This window comes from Schistocerca gregaria, chromosome 8, assembly GCF_023897955.1.
Source record: "Schistocerca gregaria isolate iqSchGreg1 chromosome 8, iqSchGreg1.2, whole genome shotgun sequence".
Classification (NCBI taxonomy): domain Eukaryota; kingdom Metazoa; phylum Arthropoda; class Insecta; order Orthoptera; family Acrididae; genus Schistocerca; species Schistocerca gregaria.
In genome coordinates this window covers 429,332,475-429,349,852 of record NC_064927.1, presented here as the reverse complement: position 1 = coordinate 429,349,852, position 17,378 = coordinate 429,332,475, and the positions used below count along the sequence as shown (strand labels likewise).

Below are 17,378 nucleotides of genomic sequence, written 5' to 3'. Positions count from 1 at the left end.
TACATAAAATGGGCATCTGCATTTGTAACAATTGTACTGACTTCAAAACCACGTTCGTGATGAACACTAACTAACTTGTTGATGCTACGTACTGATGTGCTTGATACTAGTATTGTAGAGCAATGAGTCGCATGTCAACACAAGCACCGAAGTCAACATTACCTTCCTTCAATTGGGCCAACTGGCGGTGAATCGAGGAAGTATAGTACATACTGACGAAACTAAAATGAGCTCTAACATGGAAATTAAGCGTTTCCGGACAAATGTCCACATAACATCTTTTCTTTATTTGTGTGTGAGGAATGTTTCCTGAAAGTTTGGCCGTACCTTTTTGTAACACCCTGTATATACCGTATGTGTTCTGGACGGATTCAGTTGGCTCCGCGCTCTTGTATGCGCAAGTGCTGAATAAGCCTTCGCCAATGAAGTAAGTGTTCGTCATTCATCTAATTACATCTTCATCTAAGCGTCATTATTCTGGTGGAGGCGCCGGGTATTGGAACTTGTGATACCGCACGTTATCGACGACACAGTGGCTCCCATCAGGCCACGTCAGAACCGCCGTGGCGAGAAACCCGATTTCGAGAGATATTCAACAGATCGCGATCTACCGGAGACAGAAGAAGAAGAGGACGTCACGATGACAGCAACTGTGTGCCACCACATGAGACATCCTTCCGGGACTCTGGTGACGATGGCCAAGATCCAAGCAACTGGCTGAATGTATATGAGCGTATAGCCAAATTTAACAAATGGGATGACACCATGTGTTTGGCTAACGTATTTTTCTACTTGGAGGGCACTGTCAAGCAATGGTATGAGAACAATGAGGGGAAGTTCACAAGCTGGGAAGTATGCCAGGCGGAACTGCGCAAGTATTTTGGCGACACACAACGACAGAAGTGCAAGGCTGAAGATGAAGTGCACGGCCCAGCATCCAGGAGAATCTACAGCAGCCTACATTCAAGACGTTTTGGAGCTGTGTAAAATAGTGGATCCTAGAAAGAAGGAGGAAGATAAGGTTGCACATCTCATGAAGGGTGTTGTTGAGGACATGTATCAAGCCCTTCTCCTGAAGGAGATTTCGGCAGCACACGGCTTCATAAAATGGGGCCAGTTTATCGAGACAATGTATCAAAAAAGTACTACACGAAAGAAGTTTTAACGGCTTCCAAACGTCGTATTGATGTCTGTGATGGAGGATGAAACTGATTTCACATGGGTTCTTCGTCAGATAGTGAGAGAGGAAGTTCAGTAGGCACTTGGATTGCACGGAGAGCAAAAAACCGAGACGCTTCGAGAGGCAATAAGGGAGGAAGTCGAACAGACACTGAACCCAAATTCTCATCCTTCATTTTCCTTTAAAACGGTAAAAACGTAGAGACCCAGGCCAAGTTACGTTCCTACAATGTCGCATGAGGAACCTGTTTGGACACCAAGGAAGACCGATGTCTGGAGGACCCAGGATAACCAACCAGTATGTTTCCACTGCGACGACCGGGACATGTGGTGCGCTATTGTCGAGATAGGCGGCGGATATTTGATGGGGATTCTCGGATTGTGTTCTTATTACCGTCGTTTTGTCAAAGACTTTTGTACCAAAGCCAGGCCACTCCAAAAGTTGCTAAAAGCCGATGCTAAATTTATCTGGGGTGATGTTCAACAAGATTCTTTCGATGTGCTGAGAAAAGCTCTGACGACTGACCCTGTACTTGGTCTGTATGATGAGAGAGCACCTACAGAACTACACACAGATGGCAGTGGGTGCTGTTCTGGTGCAGATTTCGGATGAAAAAGAGAAGGTTATAGCCTATACTCCTAGGACACTTACAAAAGCAGAGAGAAACTACTCAACTACAGAAAGATAATATCTTGCTGTGATCTTGACCATGTGCAAATCTCGACAGTATCTCTATGGAAGGCCATTCACAGTTGTTACAGACCATCATTCTCTTTGTTGGTTGACAGGTCTTAAGGATCCAACAGGACGACCCGCCAGATGGGTACTACGTCTTCAAGAGTATGACATTACCATAGTGTACAAGTGTGGAAGAAAACACCAAGATGCCGACTCTCGAGAAACCCTGTACAAGACCATCAAGACTTTGCACTCCAGGATCTCTTTGCCGAGCAGAAGAAGGTAGTTAATGGATTACTTTGCAAGAAAAACTTTGATCCGTTGGGAAAGAGGTGGCTACCAGTGATTCCTAAACACATGCGCTTAAATGTTCTACAGAAATTCCACCACATACCTGAGGCCGGATATTTAGTATTTATTAAGACATACTATAGGATCCGCAAGAGATTTTTCTGGCCAGGTTTATTCAGGAGAGTCCGTCACTATGTGTTGCACTATAGAAAGTGCCAGAGGAGAAAGGCAGTTCCTCAGAAACCACCTGGCCGACTCATACCAATTCCACCAGCCGAAACGCCTTTCCAGGGTGTTGGGATTGACCTCCTCGGACGATTTCCAACGTCTGATAGTGGCAATAGATGGATTATTGTTTGCACTGATTATCTGACACGCTATGCCATTAAAAAAGCCGTGAAACCAAAGCATTCGTGGCAGCCAAATTCATCGTAGAAGACATTGTACGAGGGCTATCCACGATGTACATTACGTTTTGGACTTAAAAATATGTAAAGTATTGGAAATTTTTTTTATTATATACAAATGAAAGCCACACTTAAATACTACTTTTCTACATAGTTGCCATTTAAATTAAGGCACTTATCGTAGCGATGGACGCGCTTGGAAATTACTTCATGGTAAAATTCGCCCACCTGCGCCTTCAAACACGGGGTTACCTCTTCTTGAAGCTGTGCGTCGTCATCAAAACGCTACATAGCCAACCACTTCTTCATTGCTGGGAATAAGTGGAAGTCGCTCGGTGCCAGGTCGGGACTGTACGACGGATGAGGAAACAACTCCCACTTAAAAGATTCGAGAACTTCGCGAGTGGCATTTGCCGTGTGGGCCCGGGCGTTGTCGTGAATCAGCAAGATCTTTGAGCCCAACTTTCCCCTGCGCTTGTTTTGTATTGCTCTTCTGAGGTTGTTCAGAATTTGGCAATACCTTTGAGAGTTTATTGTAGTGCCTCTTTCCAGGAAATCCACAAAAATCACACCTTTTCTGTCCCAAAAGAGGTAACCACGTGGTTGAAGGCGCAGGCGGCCGAATTTTACGACGAAGGAATTTCCAAGCGCGTCCATCGCTACGATAAGTGCCTCAATTTAATTGGCAACTATGCAGAAAAGTAGTATTTAAGTGTGGCTTTCATCTGTATATAACAACAAAAATTCCAATACTTTATTTATTTTTAATTCCAGAACGCAATGTACTTTGTGGACAGCCCTCATATTAAAACACGGTCGTTAATTACGGATCGAGGGAAAGTTTTTCAATCGAATCTTGTGACAGAGATAAAGGGTCGTTGCAACATTACTCATCACATGACGACTGTCTACCATCCCCAAACTGAACGCCTTAAGAAGACCTTGGCCAAAATGCTATCAATGTTTTTCAGTGTTGAGCAGAGTAACTGGGATGAGGTGCTACCTTTCGTGACGTTTGCCTACAACACTGCCAAACAAGACACCACAGATTTACTCCATTTCTCTGGTGCATGCGCAAGAGGCGACGACGACGAAGGACACTGTGTTTCCGTTACGTCCTGATGACTTGGACGACGGCCACACCGGCTACGTGTTAAGCAGAGCTGAGGAAGCTCGGCAGTTAGCTCGACTGGGCACGCTGCAGGCTCAAGAAAACGATCGCCGAAGGTATGATGGGTGCCACCGCCCTGTTGTCTACCAGCCTGGTGACTTCGTCTGGATCTTCACTCCTGTTCGGAAGGTTGGTCTCTCTGAGAAGCTCCTCGGGCGCTCCTTTGGACCTTATAAGGTTGTAAGACAGTTATCTGATGTTGCTTATGAAGATTTCGACCCCGACACAAGACGACGAAAGATCAGAGATACGGTCCACGACCTTCGAATGAAGCCCTATAAGGATCCTGCAACTTAGGATAAATTCTAAGCTTTAGCAACAGGCAACAAGCGGAAAGGCAAAGAAGAACGTAGCGGCAAGAAAAGTTCTAAGAATACCATCGCCCGGGCGAAAATCAGTCATCGGGAGTCGGAGTATGCAGGGCCGATGACTCGTTCCCGATCTAGGAGGACCTAACTCCGAGACGCTGTTCTCTTAAGGATGGAGCAAGGTCGCAAAAGAAGCTGAGTATCACCATGGATATGATACTTAACTGTTGCATGAAGAGTCGTGAATACAAAATTCACCTGGACCGTGCAATTTCAATTTCTGTATTTGGTTCGAGTACTTTCTAGAAGTATTCACAAATGGAAAGAATCACTGTAGTCGAATGTTCTGTAGCTGTATATATACGGTATGTGTTCTGACCGGACGCAGTTCGCTCCGCGCTCTTGTATGTGCAAATGCTGAATAAACGTTCGTTAAGTGAAGTTAGTGTGTTCACCTTAATCTACGTGACAATACTAAAAATATACATAAAGATTGTGAGTCCACGTATTGTTGCAAAATTTCTTATTCACAAAGGAATTGAATTTTGACTAAGGATAGGCAATTTGTTGGCATGATAGTGCTGGTGATATTAACTGTCTCAAATACTAACGAGTGTGGTAAAATGTTAATTATTGTATCAAATTTCGAAACACAACTAGCTCCTTATACACCTGAAGTAATTAGTGCTACAGACAGGGAATGCCAAATTGATTACTTATTTTTAGATTTCCAAAAGGCTTTCGACACCGTTCCTCACATGCGTCTTCTAACCAACGGCGCGCCTATGGAATATCGCCTCAGCTGTGCGACTGGATTCGTGATTTACTGTCAGAAAGGTCACAGTTCGTAGTAACTGGCGGAAAGTCATCGGGCAAAACAGAAATGATATCCGGCGTTCCCCAAGGATGTGTTATAAGCCCTCTATTGTTCCTGATGTATATTAAAGACATAGGAGACAATATCAGTAGCCGTCTTAGATTGCTTGCAGATGATGCTGTCATTTACCGTCTTGTAAAGTCGTCAGATGGCCAAAACGAATTGCAAAATGATTCAGATAAGATATCTGTATGGTGCGATAAGTGGCAATTGACCATGAATAAAGAAAAGTGTGAAGTTATTCACATGAGTACTAAAAGAAATCTGCTAAATTTCGATTACTCGACAAGTCATACAAATCTGAAGGCTGTAAATTCAACTAAATACTTAGGGACTACAATTACGAATACCGTAAATTAGAACGATCACATAATGTTGTGGGTAGAGCCAACTATAGAGTGCTACTCATTGGCAGAACACTTAGAAGGTCTGCTAAAGAGACTGCTTACACCACGCTTGTCCGCCCTATTCTGGAGTATTGCTGTGCGGTGTGGGATCCGCATCAGATGGGGCTGACGGATGACATCAAAAAAGTACAAAGAAGGGCAGCTCATTTTGTACTATCACGAAGTAGGGGGGATATTTCCAAAGACATGGTACGTGAATTGGAGTGGCAATCACTAAGAAAAGGCGGCTTTCGTTGCGACCGGAGCTTCTCATGAAATTTCAATCACCAGTTTTCTCCTACGACTGCGAAAACATTCTGTTGGCACCCACCGACACAGGGAGAAACAATCATCACGGTAAAATAAGAGAAATCAGGGCTCGCACAGAAAAAGTTAAGTGCTCGCTTTTCCCGCGCGTCGTTCGAGAGTGGAACGGTAGAGAGACAGCTTGAAGGTGGTCGATTGAACCCTCTGCCAGGCACTTTATTGTGAATAGCAGAGTAATCACGTAGATGTAGAAGTAGAAATGTGGGTCTGAAAGCGTTAAGGACTGTGCCGTCTCCTCACTTGTGGTGACCACTTTGGACCGTCGAACGACTGTACCAAAAAGAGATTAGAAGATCTGAAACAGAGTAGTATTATGTGGACTGCATGCTAGCTAGACGGAACGCAGTTCCTGCCATTGGGATACCTCAGTCGGCAGGTAGTGGCAGCGGCGCTATAATGCTGACAACGGCAGCGAGCGGTGCAGCGACGTGGCACGAGAAGTAAACAAGAGGAACTGGAACTGATCCTTCTTTTTTTCCTCCCAAGGGTGTGTACCTGGATCTAACGCATGGATAGACTGCAACTTCTGTATCTGCACAGGCCAGGGCAAGTGGGGCTGCACTCTAATGTCTTGCAGAGGTGAGTACACGCCATGCATTCATGTCGGTCAGTCACGCTTTTCGCGACTGTAACAGCACTTCCTCTAAGGTTGAAACTGATACCATACACGACGCTTGGATCTTTAATACTTTACAACTACTTCATCACAACATATACTCAAAATAGATAAAAGTTTGAAAATTTTATTGTCCTTCAAAGTAGTCACCTGCATTGAGCATGACCTGTTGTCAGCGATGTTGAAGTTGTGAGATGCTCTAACAACAACAGTTTTGTCGGTAGTGCGAGTGGGGTGGGATGGTCTACTGCGAATCTCTGGAACGGTTCTGAGGCGATTTCAATGAAGTGTTTCCTGCAATTTGGGATTCAAGCTGAAGTCACAACGCTTGTGTCCAGGGAGTGTGACGGGTGGCACAGTACTTCACAGCCCCGTAGATCGAACAAATCAATCATAACTTGCACTTCGTGTGCCCGAGCATTGTCCTGTAAAATGGTGGGAGGGTCGTGCAGGAAGTGTCGTCACCTCTTCCCCTGAGCTGTTCCCTTTTGGAACGCAGCCTGCGACCAGCTTCGAGAAAGTAGCGACGTTTTCTGCAGGAGCCGCCCACAATTTTGCAGGACGGTTCTGGGAGCACGTGGAGCAAATCATGACTGCTTTGTTCTATCGATGGGGGATGGGAAGTGCTGCACCGTCCACCAGACTCCACGGACTTATAACTTGTGGTTTCCGCTCGATTCCGAAATTGAAGGAAGCACTTCGTGGCATTCGTTTCCCTTTTTTTTTTTTTTTTTTACATAGATTTGTCAGGAAATAGACCGCTCCACTCCCAGTATTAATAGAGTATTTCTCCACGTCGCTGGCAACAGGTTATACATAATACTGGTGACTGTGTTGAACAACGGGAAGGTCTGGAACACACATGTATTCTGTATAATGTTGTAGTCTTCTTTAGGAAAACTTTATACTTACCAAAAGCGCAAAGATAAATTGCTTTAGTTACTAGTTACGACAGTTAAATGAACATCTTCATATCTGAAGGTATACAGACGGCTACAAGACAACATTTATAACACAACAAAATACACGAAATCAACGATTTTACAGCAGCTGTAACAGTAGTGTCCGTACCGTCTAATGAGGCAAGAGGATTTGTGACAGTTCTGGCTACAGCTGCAAACTGTAAGATAAAATAGAATAATCCACAGTCATCAGCAAAGAATTATGCACAAAAAATTCTTTTAATAGAACATGTCTCAAAAACTGTGGTTACAGTTTATATGCTATCCACCATTTCATTCTGCAGTAGGCAATTCAGTAAATATACAATTCTTTTTCAGAATAATATAAAATAGTGAAAAATATGAAGTAGCTTAAAAGTAATAGATATAGAGTACACTAAAGTGTTTCACACGCAGAAATGTGAAAGCTGCGCCGGCGGCGGTGGACGAGCTGTTCTAGGCTCTACAGTCTGGAACCGCTCGATCGCTACGGTCGCAGGTTCGAATCCTGCCGCGGGCATGGATGTGTGTGATGTCCTTAGGTTAGTTAGGTTTAAGTAGTTCTAAGTTCTAGGGGACTGATGACCACAGCCGTTAAGTCCCATATTGCTCACAGCCATTTGAACCTTTTTTTTTATTATTAGTTAAGAGGGCGTACCAACCGAATATCATTTAGTGTCAGCGGTCTCTGAATTTTCAGTCGCTCAAAAAATGAAACAGTTACAGTCCCTCCTGGTTTCCTACAACTTTTATCAAAAATTTATCAAAAAATCTTTGTGTAAGTTACTCAAACACTAAACCATTTGCTGATAAAATGATATTAAATATGAATTGGCACAGGAGGGTGCCTTTCAGGCATTGAAACCCACGTTCATTGAAGATCCAGTATTGGTGCTTCCTAATTTTGAGAATGAATTCATCCTTTACTGTGATGCTAGCAATATTGCTCTTAGTTGCATTATACATGGTAAAGAGCAACCTGTACACATGCACCTCAACAGCCAAACAGATTGGAATGTCAGTACTCTACTATGGAGAAAGAAATTTTGGCAATTATCTTTGGGACCCCTTACTTTTGACATTACCTTTACAGGCAAACACTTCACTGAAATGACTGTTGGTTTTGAAGGATCCCTCTTGTAGGCTGACAACGTGAGCGCTTAAGCAGAGTGAGGTCACTACTAAGTCATTCACAAACCTGTGAAGAAACACGCAATCACGGATAATTTGAGCCGTTAGGTCGCAGTGCTACAAGCGCTTGGGGAAAATGGGGCTGACTAGCAAGAGTGTGTAGGCAGATGAGGCACGCTGTCAGGAATTTAGCTCACAGCCACAGTTCATAAGGCACGAGGACTTACTATGGAAGCCGACAGTATTCAGACTGTGCAAGTGCTTCCTTTATCTCTGAGGAACGAAGTTCTGCAACTAGCACATGCCCACATGTTGGGAAAAAAAATCTCTCCAGAGTTTGAAGAAGTGTTTCAAGGGAAATTTGAAGACGTGAATTGAAGTTTATGTTAGAGATGGTAGTTCATACAGCTCTTTTACCTAGGAAACTACGGTGGTGGAACGGCTAATAATTCTGCCTCGTTAGTAGGAGATCCAGGTTCAAGGCCAGGCACAAATTTCAATTCAATTTTATCCTTGTTAAAGTTGTGACTCATATGTCTGAAGGAAGAATTTAATTGCATCAGATACATAGAGTTATGGAAAGTAAGGAACAAGATTCATAGGCTACAATACATATTCAGGAAGTTACACAAGGGGCGTGAAAAGAAGCCATTTCTGGGAGATTAGTGATCAGTATCAAAATGAATTAGGAGCAAAATATGTTGGACAATACTAAAGTAGTATGGGACACAGCCATGGAACTCAAGCTGTGCCTGCGCAATACATTAGCAACAGCGAACAACAACCTGGCGGTTATTCAGAAATGATGAAGTGCATTGGATGAAAAGATGACTGTCGCTAGACTGTTGCGAATATTGGAAGACAGAATTAATGGAACTAGACTACAAGTAAGACGAATGCAAATTGATGCAGTACGTCGATACTTAAGTTTACCATTGATGCCATTGCAGCAATTTTTGGAAGGGTTATGCCAAGCATGGACTTCTCCACAGAACTTCAGCATGCAATTGAGTTTACACAACCGAATTTAGCACTTTTCTGTCATGTAGAGATTTCGAAGTAACGGCAGACAAAGGAAGACTGCTTGTATCGATCTGGTTCGTGGTGATGGGAGGAAACGCACATTATCAGTTTTGCAACATTCATCCATACCCGATGAAGTTGAAAAATCATGAATAAATGGGTGCAACTACAGACTAAGGAAACGTTGGTGATGATATTAGGGGAACTGTGACGTGCAGAACAGTAAGCGTTACCATTTATTCTGCCAGAAGAATATGTGAACCCGATGCGATACAGTGCCGTGGAGAAGTGCTGCAACCCCAACCAAATTTTCAGGAAGTAGGTTCCCATTGGATTTACAAAGTGTTTTATGCGGCAGACCAGAACCATCAAATGTTACGAACATGGGAAACTTAGGGTCATGGAAAGGATGGTAATCCAGAACAGTGGTCTCTTGAGCAATGGCACAACTTGCGATGTAGTTGTGGCTATTGGTTACTCGCAACGAACACCAGTATAAATTTAGTCAATTTATTGACACCAATGTTGCGCTAGATAGAGAAAGACTTGAATATCCTCCCTATCCAAAATCTAACCTTCCTTAACAACTCTTTAAAACCGTACCATGTTACTAATATCGACTTGAATATTCTACGTGTGCTGGAGACGTAAAGCTGCCAATCCTCTGGACCTACCTTTGCACCAGCTCCCTGTAGAAGACTTCGTGCCATAACTGAGAAGCAGAAACTGAAACTAATTGTACCAGTATCTGCAATTTCTTTAAAGCAACTAGAACGAGGAAGATGTCGACCGTATTAGTGAACATAACCTATATTTAGATGTGAAGAAGTAAAGTCACTGACAATCGTAAGAAATTAACAGGGATTACACGTTATAAAAGTACGTAAATGTAAGCTGTGTAAAATGAATTTATTCTAGGTTGACATCAAAGTAAATCTTGGAGAGGATTTCGTGAAGAAATGAGAACTGGTGCATAGCAGATCCAATTCCCGCAGTGTGTTCATAAATTTTTAAAATAATTAGTTGGAGCACAGGCCAGTGAATCACATCCGATTCGTATCATTTGTCACGAACAGTAGCTGTGGCATGCAGAAAACAGGGCGGTGCATGTAATACCCTTCCACACTGAGACCATCCGTAATCAGCATGTGCGAATGACACAGTATGACAGCCGGCCGGAGTGGCCGAGCGGTTCTAGGCGCTTCAGTCTGGAACCGCACGACCGCTACGATCGCAGGTTCGTATCCTGCCTCGGGCATGGATGTGTGTGATGTCCTTAGGTTAGTTAGGTTTAAGTAGATCTAAGTTCTAGGGGACTGATGACCTCAGATGTTAAGTCCTATAGTGCTCAGAGCCACTTGAACCATTTTTTGAACACAGTATGGCAACAGCTAGTGCACCAATCTGTCAGCCTTGCTTTAAAGAGGTGTAACATGTAACCTCCGAGCTCGGCTGCCCCAAGGCGTGGTACCACCGATGGAAAAGTGTGAAGACATATGAAACTGAAAATAAATGAGACATTGTGGTGGGTAAAAGTATGCTGCCACCTCTGGATAATAAGAGAAAATGATCACATCACCAGCTGTGATAACGTTAAATTCAGCTTAGATACAATCTCTTCAGGAGCCTCAGCCCCTGTGTCTGGTCGTCTTGTCGGCATCTCTGACTGCAGTGGAATGACAGTCTCACTAGACACATGATAAATCGTGATGTGATGCCTGCTGCCGAGAGAAGAATTCGTCTGTGAGACCATCTCCAGATGCCTGTATTGAGCTTAGCCGCTGCAAGCTGCCACTGTTGTCTGGTCACCGTTGTGATGGAAGAAAATGTGGACGAACCTCAGTCTTACTCTAGTGAAGGTCAGTAACAAGTGACTGCAAAGTCACTTGCGCTGCAGCAAGGCGTAACCATATAAAAAAACATGAGGCAGACGGTACAGGTAATTCTGCTCAAAGGACTTCGCGATCAGGATAACTAAATAACAAAATTTACTTTGGTAATGAATAACATGAAAGCTACTGGTTTTACGGAATACATATTTTCACATACACACACTTGTCCACATTTTCTCTTTTTAAAGATGATACGGAATTTTCTGTTTCTGTCTTGGATTAGTTTTTATTGAATTTAGGTTTATGTTGTCACTCATTTTCACCACGGTGGTTAGCCGCTTCCGTTCTCCTACTGCCAAACGTACCAGGATGTTCCACACAACGCTCTAAACCAAGAGTTTACTTGCTGCTCTCCTGCCACTGGGTGATTTCTCATACTTTCAGCGTCTGCCATACAGGAGCTTGAAACCTGTAGCTGTCTGCTGGGCCAAGTGACATTTATGTCGCCACAACCTGTCAAACGCTACAATCCTTGTGTGGATCTTCACTGACTCCAGCCCAGCACGTCCGGCAAACAGCTGCGTACTCAGTCACGAATCGTTTTACCGTCACAACAAGATGCACTCGTACAGCCGCGACTGCCTTTCAAGGTACCGGCGTTTAGCCGTATCGTGCTACATCCTCACAGGTGACCACCAAACAGGTTAAATGTTGTCTGTCTGATAGCGAGGAATCAAGTCTCGGTGATTGGGAGACAAAGTCCACAAGGCGAATGCTGAAATTCAGCCCTTTGTACTTCTCGCAAGAAGGAGTAGGAATATTGGCAGGCAGTTGTCAGGTAGGCGTCTCTCGTAGACTTGGAACATGTCTGCCTGAGACATTATGAACAGAGGACGCGGCTGTCGTGATTCGACCTGCTTCCCCAGATGCCTATTCTGTCGCCGGTGTGGCACAGCCAGCACGAGGCAGACCAACCTGGTTGCCCGTATTGACATGCTGAATGCACAGGGGAGTGAGTTTGTTGTCTCCTTCCTTGGGGAAAGGTGCTCCATTGGCCACAGCTGCTTCTCCCACTGGTAAGTAAATTGGCTACATTACCCAAATGCAACGACATACCATCTACTACAAGAATTGGAAGGTCTATTATGGCATTCATATATTGTACCTCGGTATCTAATCGATGAAGTAGCTTCTCACCCTACTCTTAGTGAATCTTTCTTTGACAGAGAGCAGAGATTTGCAGTAGATTCGTTAAAGTGACTTTGATCATTTGTCACACAACTTTTTTCACAAAACCAACGATCCCTTCTACAGATGCTCCAATCCTTCGATCTGTGAGGGTTACTCGGAAAGCAAGATCCGATCGGGCGTGAAATGGAAACCGCAGTGAATTTCCGATGAAGCTTTGGGCTGCGTCTAGAGCATGCCTGTCGATCGCGTCACTTCGCTCTTTTCATTTCTGAGCGCACAATGAGCACATAAAGATGGCCAGAAAATAGTGTCCCCCACCAAGTATGACGGCCTGTTGAGAGATTTCTCCTGGTGTCATGCAGACCACATAACATAACTGTCATGCGTTTTCTTCCTCATGACATTTCTCGGCTGCGCTCTGTAGGCGGGGGGTGGGGGGTGGGGGGTGGGGGGGGGGCAAGGGTGATGAAGACGCGCCACCAGCGTTTTCGAATATTTGATCACCCACTGTAAAGCCCCTTATTGTCTCCCCTGAGTTTCATCTCTTCTCAGATGAACCGCTACCTATGAAGAGTTCTGACACAGAGAACAAACTGTGGACCACCGAAGGAAAGCACAGGTGGCTGCCTTCCGTAACGAGAGTATTGGGAAGTTGGTACAACGCTACGATAGATGTCTTATTTGGAGCGGCAACTATGTTGAGAAGTGTTTGCTAATACAATATTTTTTTATTTTCGCTACCGATCAGACCTCACTTCGCAGATAGCCCTTTTAGGTCCCACTACCCCAAATTGTAAAATTTGTACCAAGATTTCCTTTTGTACTTCCCACACATATCCGTGCAGAACTTCACAGGCACATGTCTCCTTATCTACACTGCCTGCTACCCTTATGACCTGGAAACTCTGGAGCGTATTATTTAATTTCCTGTGGGGTTTGGCAGTTTCCTGTGACACCCCGTCAAACAGTTTGCTCTGGGATTCAAATTGGTATCTAGTTTCTTACTAAGCGAAAAGTTTTGCACATCCAAGTTATGATTAAACGAGCTAGCTGCCACTGAGATTGATTGACAGATCTTTGAGAGCACATTTGAGACTGAATTTGCGTGAGCTGAGCCATTTTTAGCTATCGTGGGTAGACTCTGTCCACCTCTTTCCGGCTTCAATTAATGAAGAATAGGGGTACATTATTTACCAACATTGTAGCGACTGTCTGCAGGATGCAACTTGCCAGTGTGGTTGAAACAGAGCGACAAGCAGCGTTACTGAAGAACGCTTGATGGTGGCGTCAGTGACTGTGGAGGCCACTGCAGTGGTGGTGGTGGCGTTCGCAGAGGCAGGTGCTGGCGCCGTAGCGTCGTGGCCAAGGGATTCAGTAGACTGCCCTCCCCCCCCTCCCCCCCCCCCCCCCCCGCCGCCACCACCTCCATTAGGCCACCATGTCGTGGCTGGAGGCTGTGGTTCGGTGCCTGCATCATGTCATTCCACATGATAGTGCTGATGTTGCCAGGCCGTTGTTATCCGCTCGGCTCCCTCATGTGGTGCCACCACAATTTCCTTTGACCTTAAGCCGTCTCTCGTGTTTCTTAATAGTTCAATGAATGTTCGAGTTTCTTCATTCTCTCCCTCCCCCCCCCCCCCTTTCTGTCTGCCATAGATTTCTATAACAATAGCAACTCTACACTAAAGGGTAAAAATTTTATTGTATCCACTGGGAAAGAGTATTTTGCCGTCACAATGGCTACGTGCTTCAGTTCTTAAGCAAGGTCGGAGTCCTAACAGAAATGATTTAGCAGAAAGTCATAAACTTCGCCTCTCGCCTTTCCATCAATAAGGAGACCTACTGTATCTAGTGCGAACCCAAAACAGGTCTTGTAAAGGTCGCCAGATTGTGCTGCTCATCTGTGCTGGCATTCCCACCAAAAGCGGCTAATAGGAACCAATTTGTTACAGTTTTCAGAGGCAGTCATTCACCGATATTCTAACAATGGTTGACTATTCAGTCTCCAGTCGTGTAACGCAGCGGAAACGATTCCTACTTGCAGGGGTTCTTGAATTTTTTGTCAGCTGTAGAAGATTAGGCAGACAAATCAGAACTAAAATGTAAAGCCAACAGCTGATACGCCAGAATAAAATCGATACATTCATAAATTATAGATTCACAGCCTACCGCTCATGATAACCTATAACAACGTTAAGGGTAACTAAGGAAGACGAATAGCAAACTTTGCTAAAGTGCACATAAACTGCACAACCCAATGCAAATTTACTTCAGCTATACATAGAGTGATGGAAGACATAGAGTGATGCAATACTAGAAAGAGAACATTTCAGCCAATTCGCTTAAGAGAGAGAGAGAGAGAGAGCCATAAGTTAGTGATTCAGGTGACAAAGGGGAGGTCACTGGTATCTCACTGCACAGCTGGCGCCATTAGTGTGTAGCCGTAGCGCGAGATGATCTTGCTTGTCATTCAAATGAAGCGGCGTGTCTTCGTGAGTGACATTCTCTAGTTCTCTTGAAGTTACTGACTGTAACGCAGCCAGTGCCTGTAACAAAACGTATCTGAAAGAGATATGAAGCTGAATGTACCGGTTAGCATGAAGCTAGTAAAACTGATGGGGCTTTGTTGGTTATGACTGAGCTATATCGACACACCCGTGTTGATGTCAGGAGAGCTGTTCTGGCTGACCTCAGAAAAAGTCAATTCACTTCCCTTGAAATGACATGAATTTAGTTAAAGATGTCCTATATAGGATAACTGGTGGCCCAAGCATACTTGATACTTAAGTGCTGTAATTCACAACATGATGAAATGGGGAGTTAAGTCAAACTGCTGAATGAGACAATGGTGACTGTAGAATCCTATTTATTACAACACGCTGTGGAATTCAAGTTAAACACTACTGCGCAAGCACTTGAAATCGTTGCGTGTTAATAAAAGTTATAATGAAATTAAGAATAACAAGATCTCGGCATAGGTGAATATGTTAAAGTCGGCACATTGTTTAGGAGGAAAAGTCCACTGGACCTGACGGGATACCAAATCGATTCTACACAGAGTACTTGAAACAACTTGCCCCCCTACTAACAAGTCTCTAGAGGAACGGAAGGTTCCAAATGATTGGAAAAGAGCACAGGTAGTCCCAGTCATCAAGAAGGGTCGTCGCGCAGATGCGCAAAGCTATAGACCTATATCTCTGACGTCGATCTGTTGTAGAATTTTAGAACATGTTTTTTGTTCGAGTATCATGTCGTTTTTGGAAACCCAGAATCTACTCTGTAGGAATCAACATGGATTCCAGAAACAGCGATCGTGTGAGACCCGACTAGCTTTATTTGTTCATGAGACCCGGAAAATAATAGATACAGGCTCCCAGGTAGATGCAATTTTCCTTGACTACCGGAAGGCGTTCGATACAGTTCCGCACTGTCGCCTGATAAACAAAGTAAGAGCCTACGGAATATCAGACCAGCTGTGTGGCTCGATTGAAAAGTTTTTAGCAAAAAGAACACAGCATGTTGTTATCAATGGGGAGACGTCTACAGACGTTAAAGTAACCTCTGGCGTGCCACAGGGGAGTGTTATGGGACCATTGCTTTTCACAATATATATAAATGACCTAGTAGGTACTGTCGGAAGTTCTATGCGGCTTTTCGCGGATGATGCTGTAGCATAAAGAAAAGTTGCAGCATTAGAAAATTGTATCGAAATGCAGGAAGATCTGCAGCGGATAGGTACTTGGTGCAGGGAGTGGCAACTGACCCTTAACGTAAACAAATGTAATGTATTGCGAATACATAGAAAGAAGGATCCTTTATTGTATGATTATATGATAGCGTAACAAACACTGGTAGAAGTTACTTCTGTAAAATATCTGTGAGTATGCGTGCGGAACGATTTGAAGTGGCCGGCCGCGGTGGTCTCGCGGTTCTAGGCGCGCAGTCCGGAACCGTGCCACTGCTACGGTCGCAGGTTCGAATCCTGCCTCGGGCATGGATGTGTGTGATGTCCTTAGGTTAGTTAGGTTTAAGTAGTTCTAAGTTCTAGGGGACTAATGACCACAGCAGTTGAGTCCCATAGTGCTCAGAGCCATTTGAACCATTTTTTCGATTTGAAGTGGAATGATCATATAAAATTAATTGTTGGTGAGGCGGGTACCAGGTTGAGATTCATTGGGAGAGTCCTTAGAAAATGTAGTCCATCAACAAAGGAGGTGGCTTACAAAACACTCGTTCGACCTATACTTGAGTATTGCTCATCAGTGTGGGATCCGTACCAGATACGGTTGACGGAGGAGATAGAGAAGATCCAAAGAAGAGCGGCGCGTTTCGTCACAGGGTTATTTGGTAACCGTGATAGCGTTACGGAGATGTTTAGCAAACTCAAGTGGCAGACTTTGCAAGAGAGGCGCTCTGAATCGCGGCGTAGCTTGCTGTCCAGGTTTCGAGAGGGTGCATTTCTGGATGAGGTATCGAATATTTTGCTTCCCTCTACTTATACCTCCCGAGAAGATCACGAATGTAAAATTAGAGGGATTCGAGCGCGCAAGGAGGCTTTCAGACAGTCGTTCTTCCCGCGAACCATACGCGACTTGAACAGAAAAGGGAGGTAATGACAGCGCCACGTAAAGTGCCCTCCGCCACACACCGTTGTGTGGCTTACGGAGTATAAATGTAGATGTAGATGTATATGCAGATAAGGTTTATTAAATTTATATCAAAAGTAAATATTTCTCCAGTGGTTTCCTTTGAAAACCAATCTTAAAACTGTGGTACGAACTCATATGTGCGTTTCAATAACTTACGATACACTACCTTTCACTATCAATAATCCCCTCAGTACGGTCAGTATATATACACTATGTGATCAAAAGTATCCGGATACCTATCTAAAAATGACTTACGAATTCGTGGCACCCTTCATCGCTAATGCTGGCATTCAGTATGGTGTTGGTTCACCATACAGCTTGACGACAGATTCCGCTCTCGCAGGTATACGCTGAATCGGGTGCTGGAAGG

The 17,378-nt window shown here is 44.2% G+C and overlaps 1 protein-coding gene across 1 annotated transcript in view; it reads left to right on the top strand.

Moving 5' to 3' along the window:
* Window positions 1–17,378, top strand: part of LOC126284539 (uncharacterized) — a 268,571-nt gene that overhangs the window by 26,594 nt on the left and 224,599 nt on the right. The window contains exon 2 of the mRNA XM_049983539.1: window positions 6,112–6,204. Coding sequence (XP_049839496.1) covers window positions 6,112–6,204 — 93 coding nt within the window. The remainder of the gene's footprint in view (window positions 1–6,111; window positions 6,205–17,378) is intronic.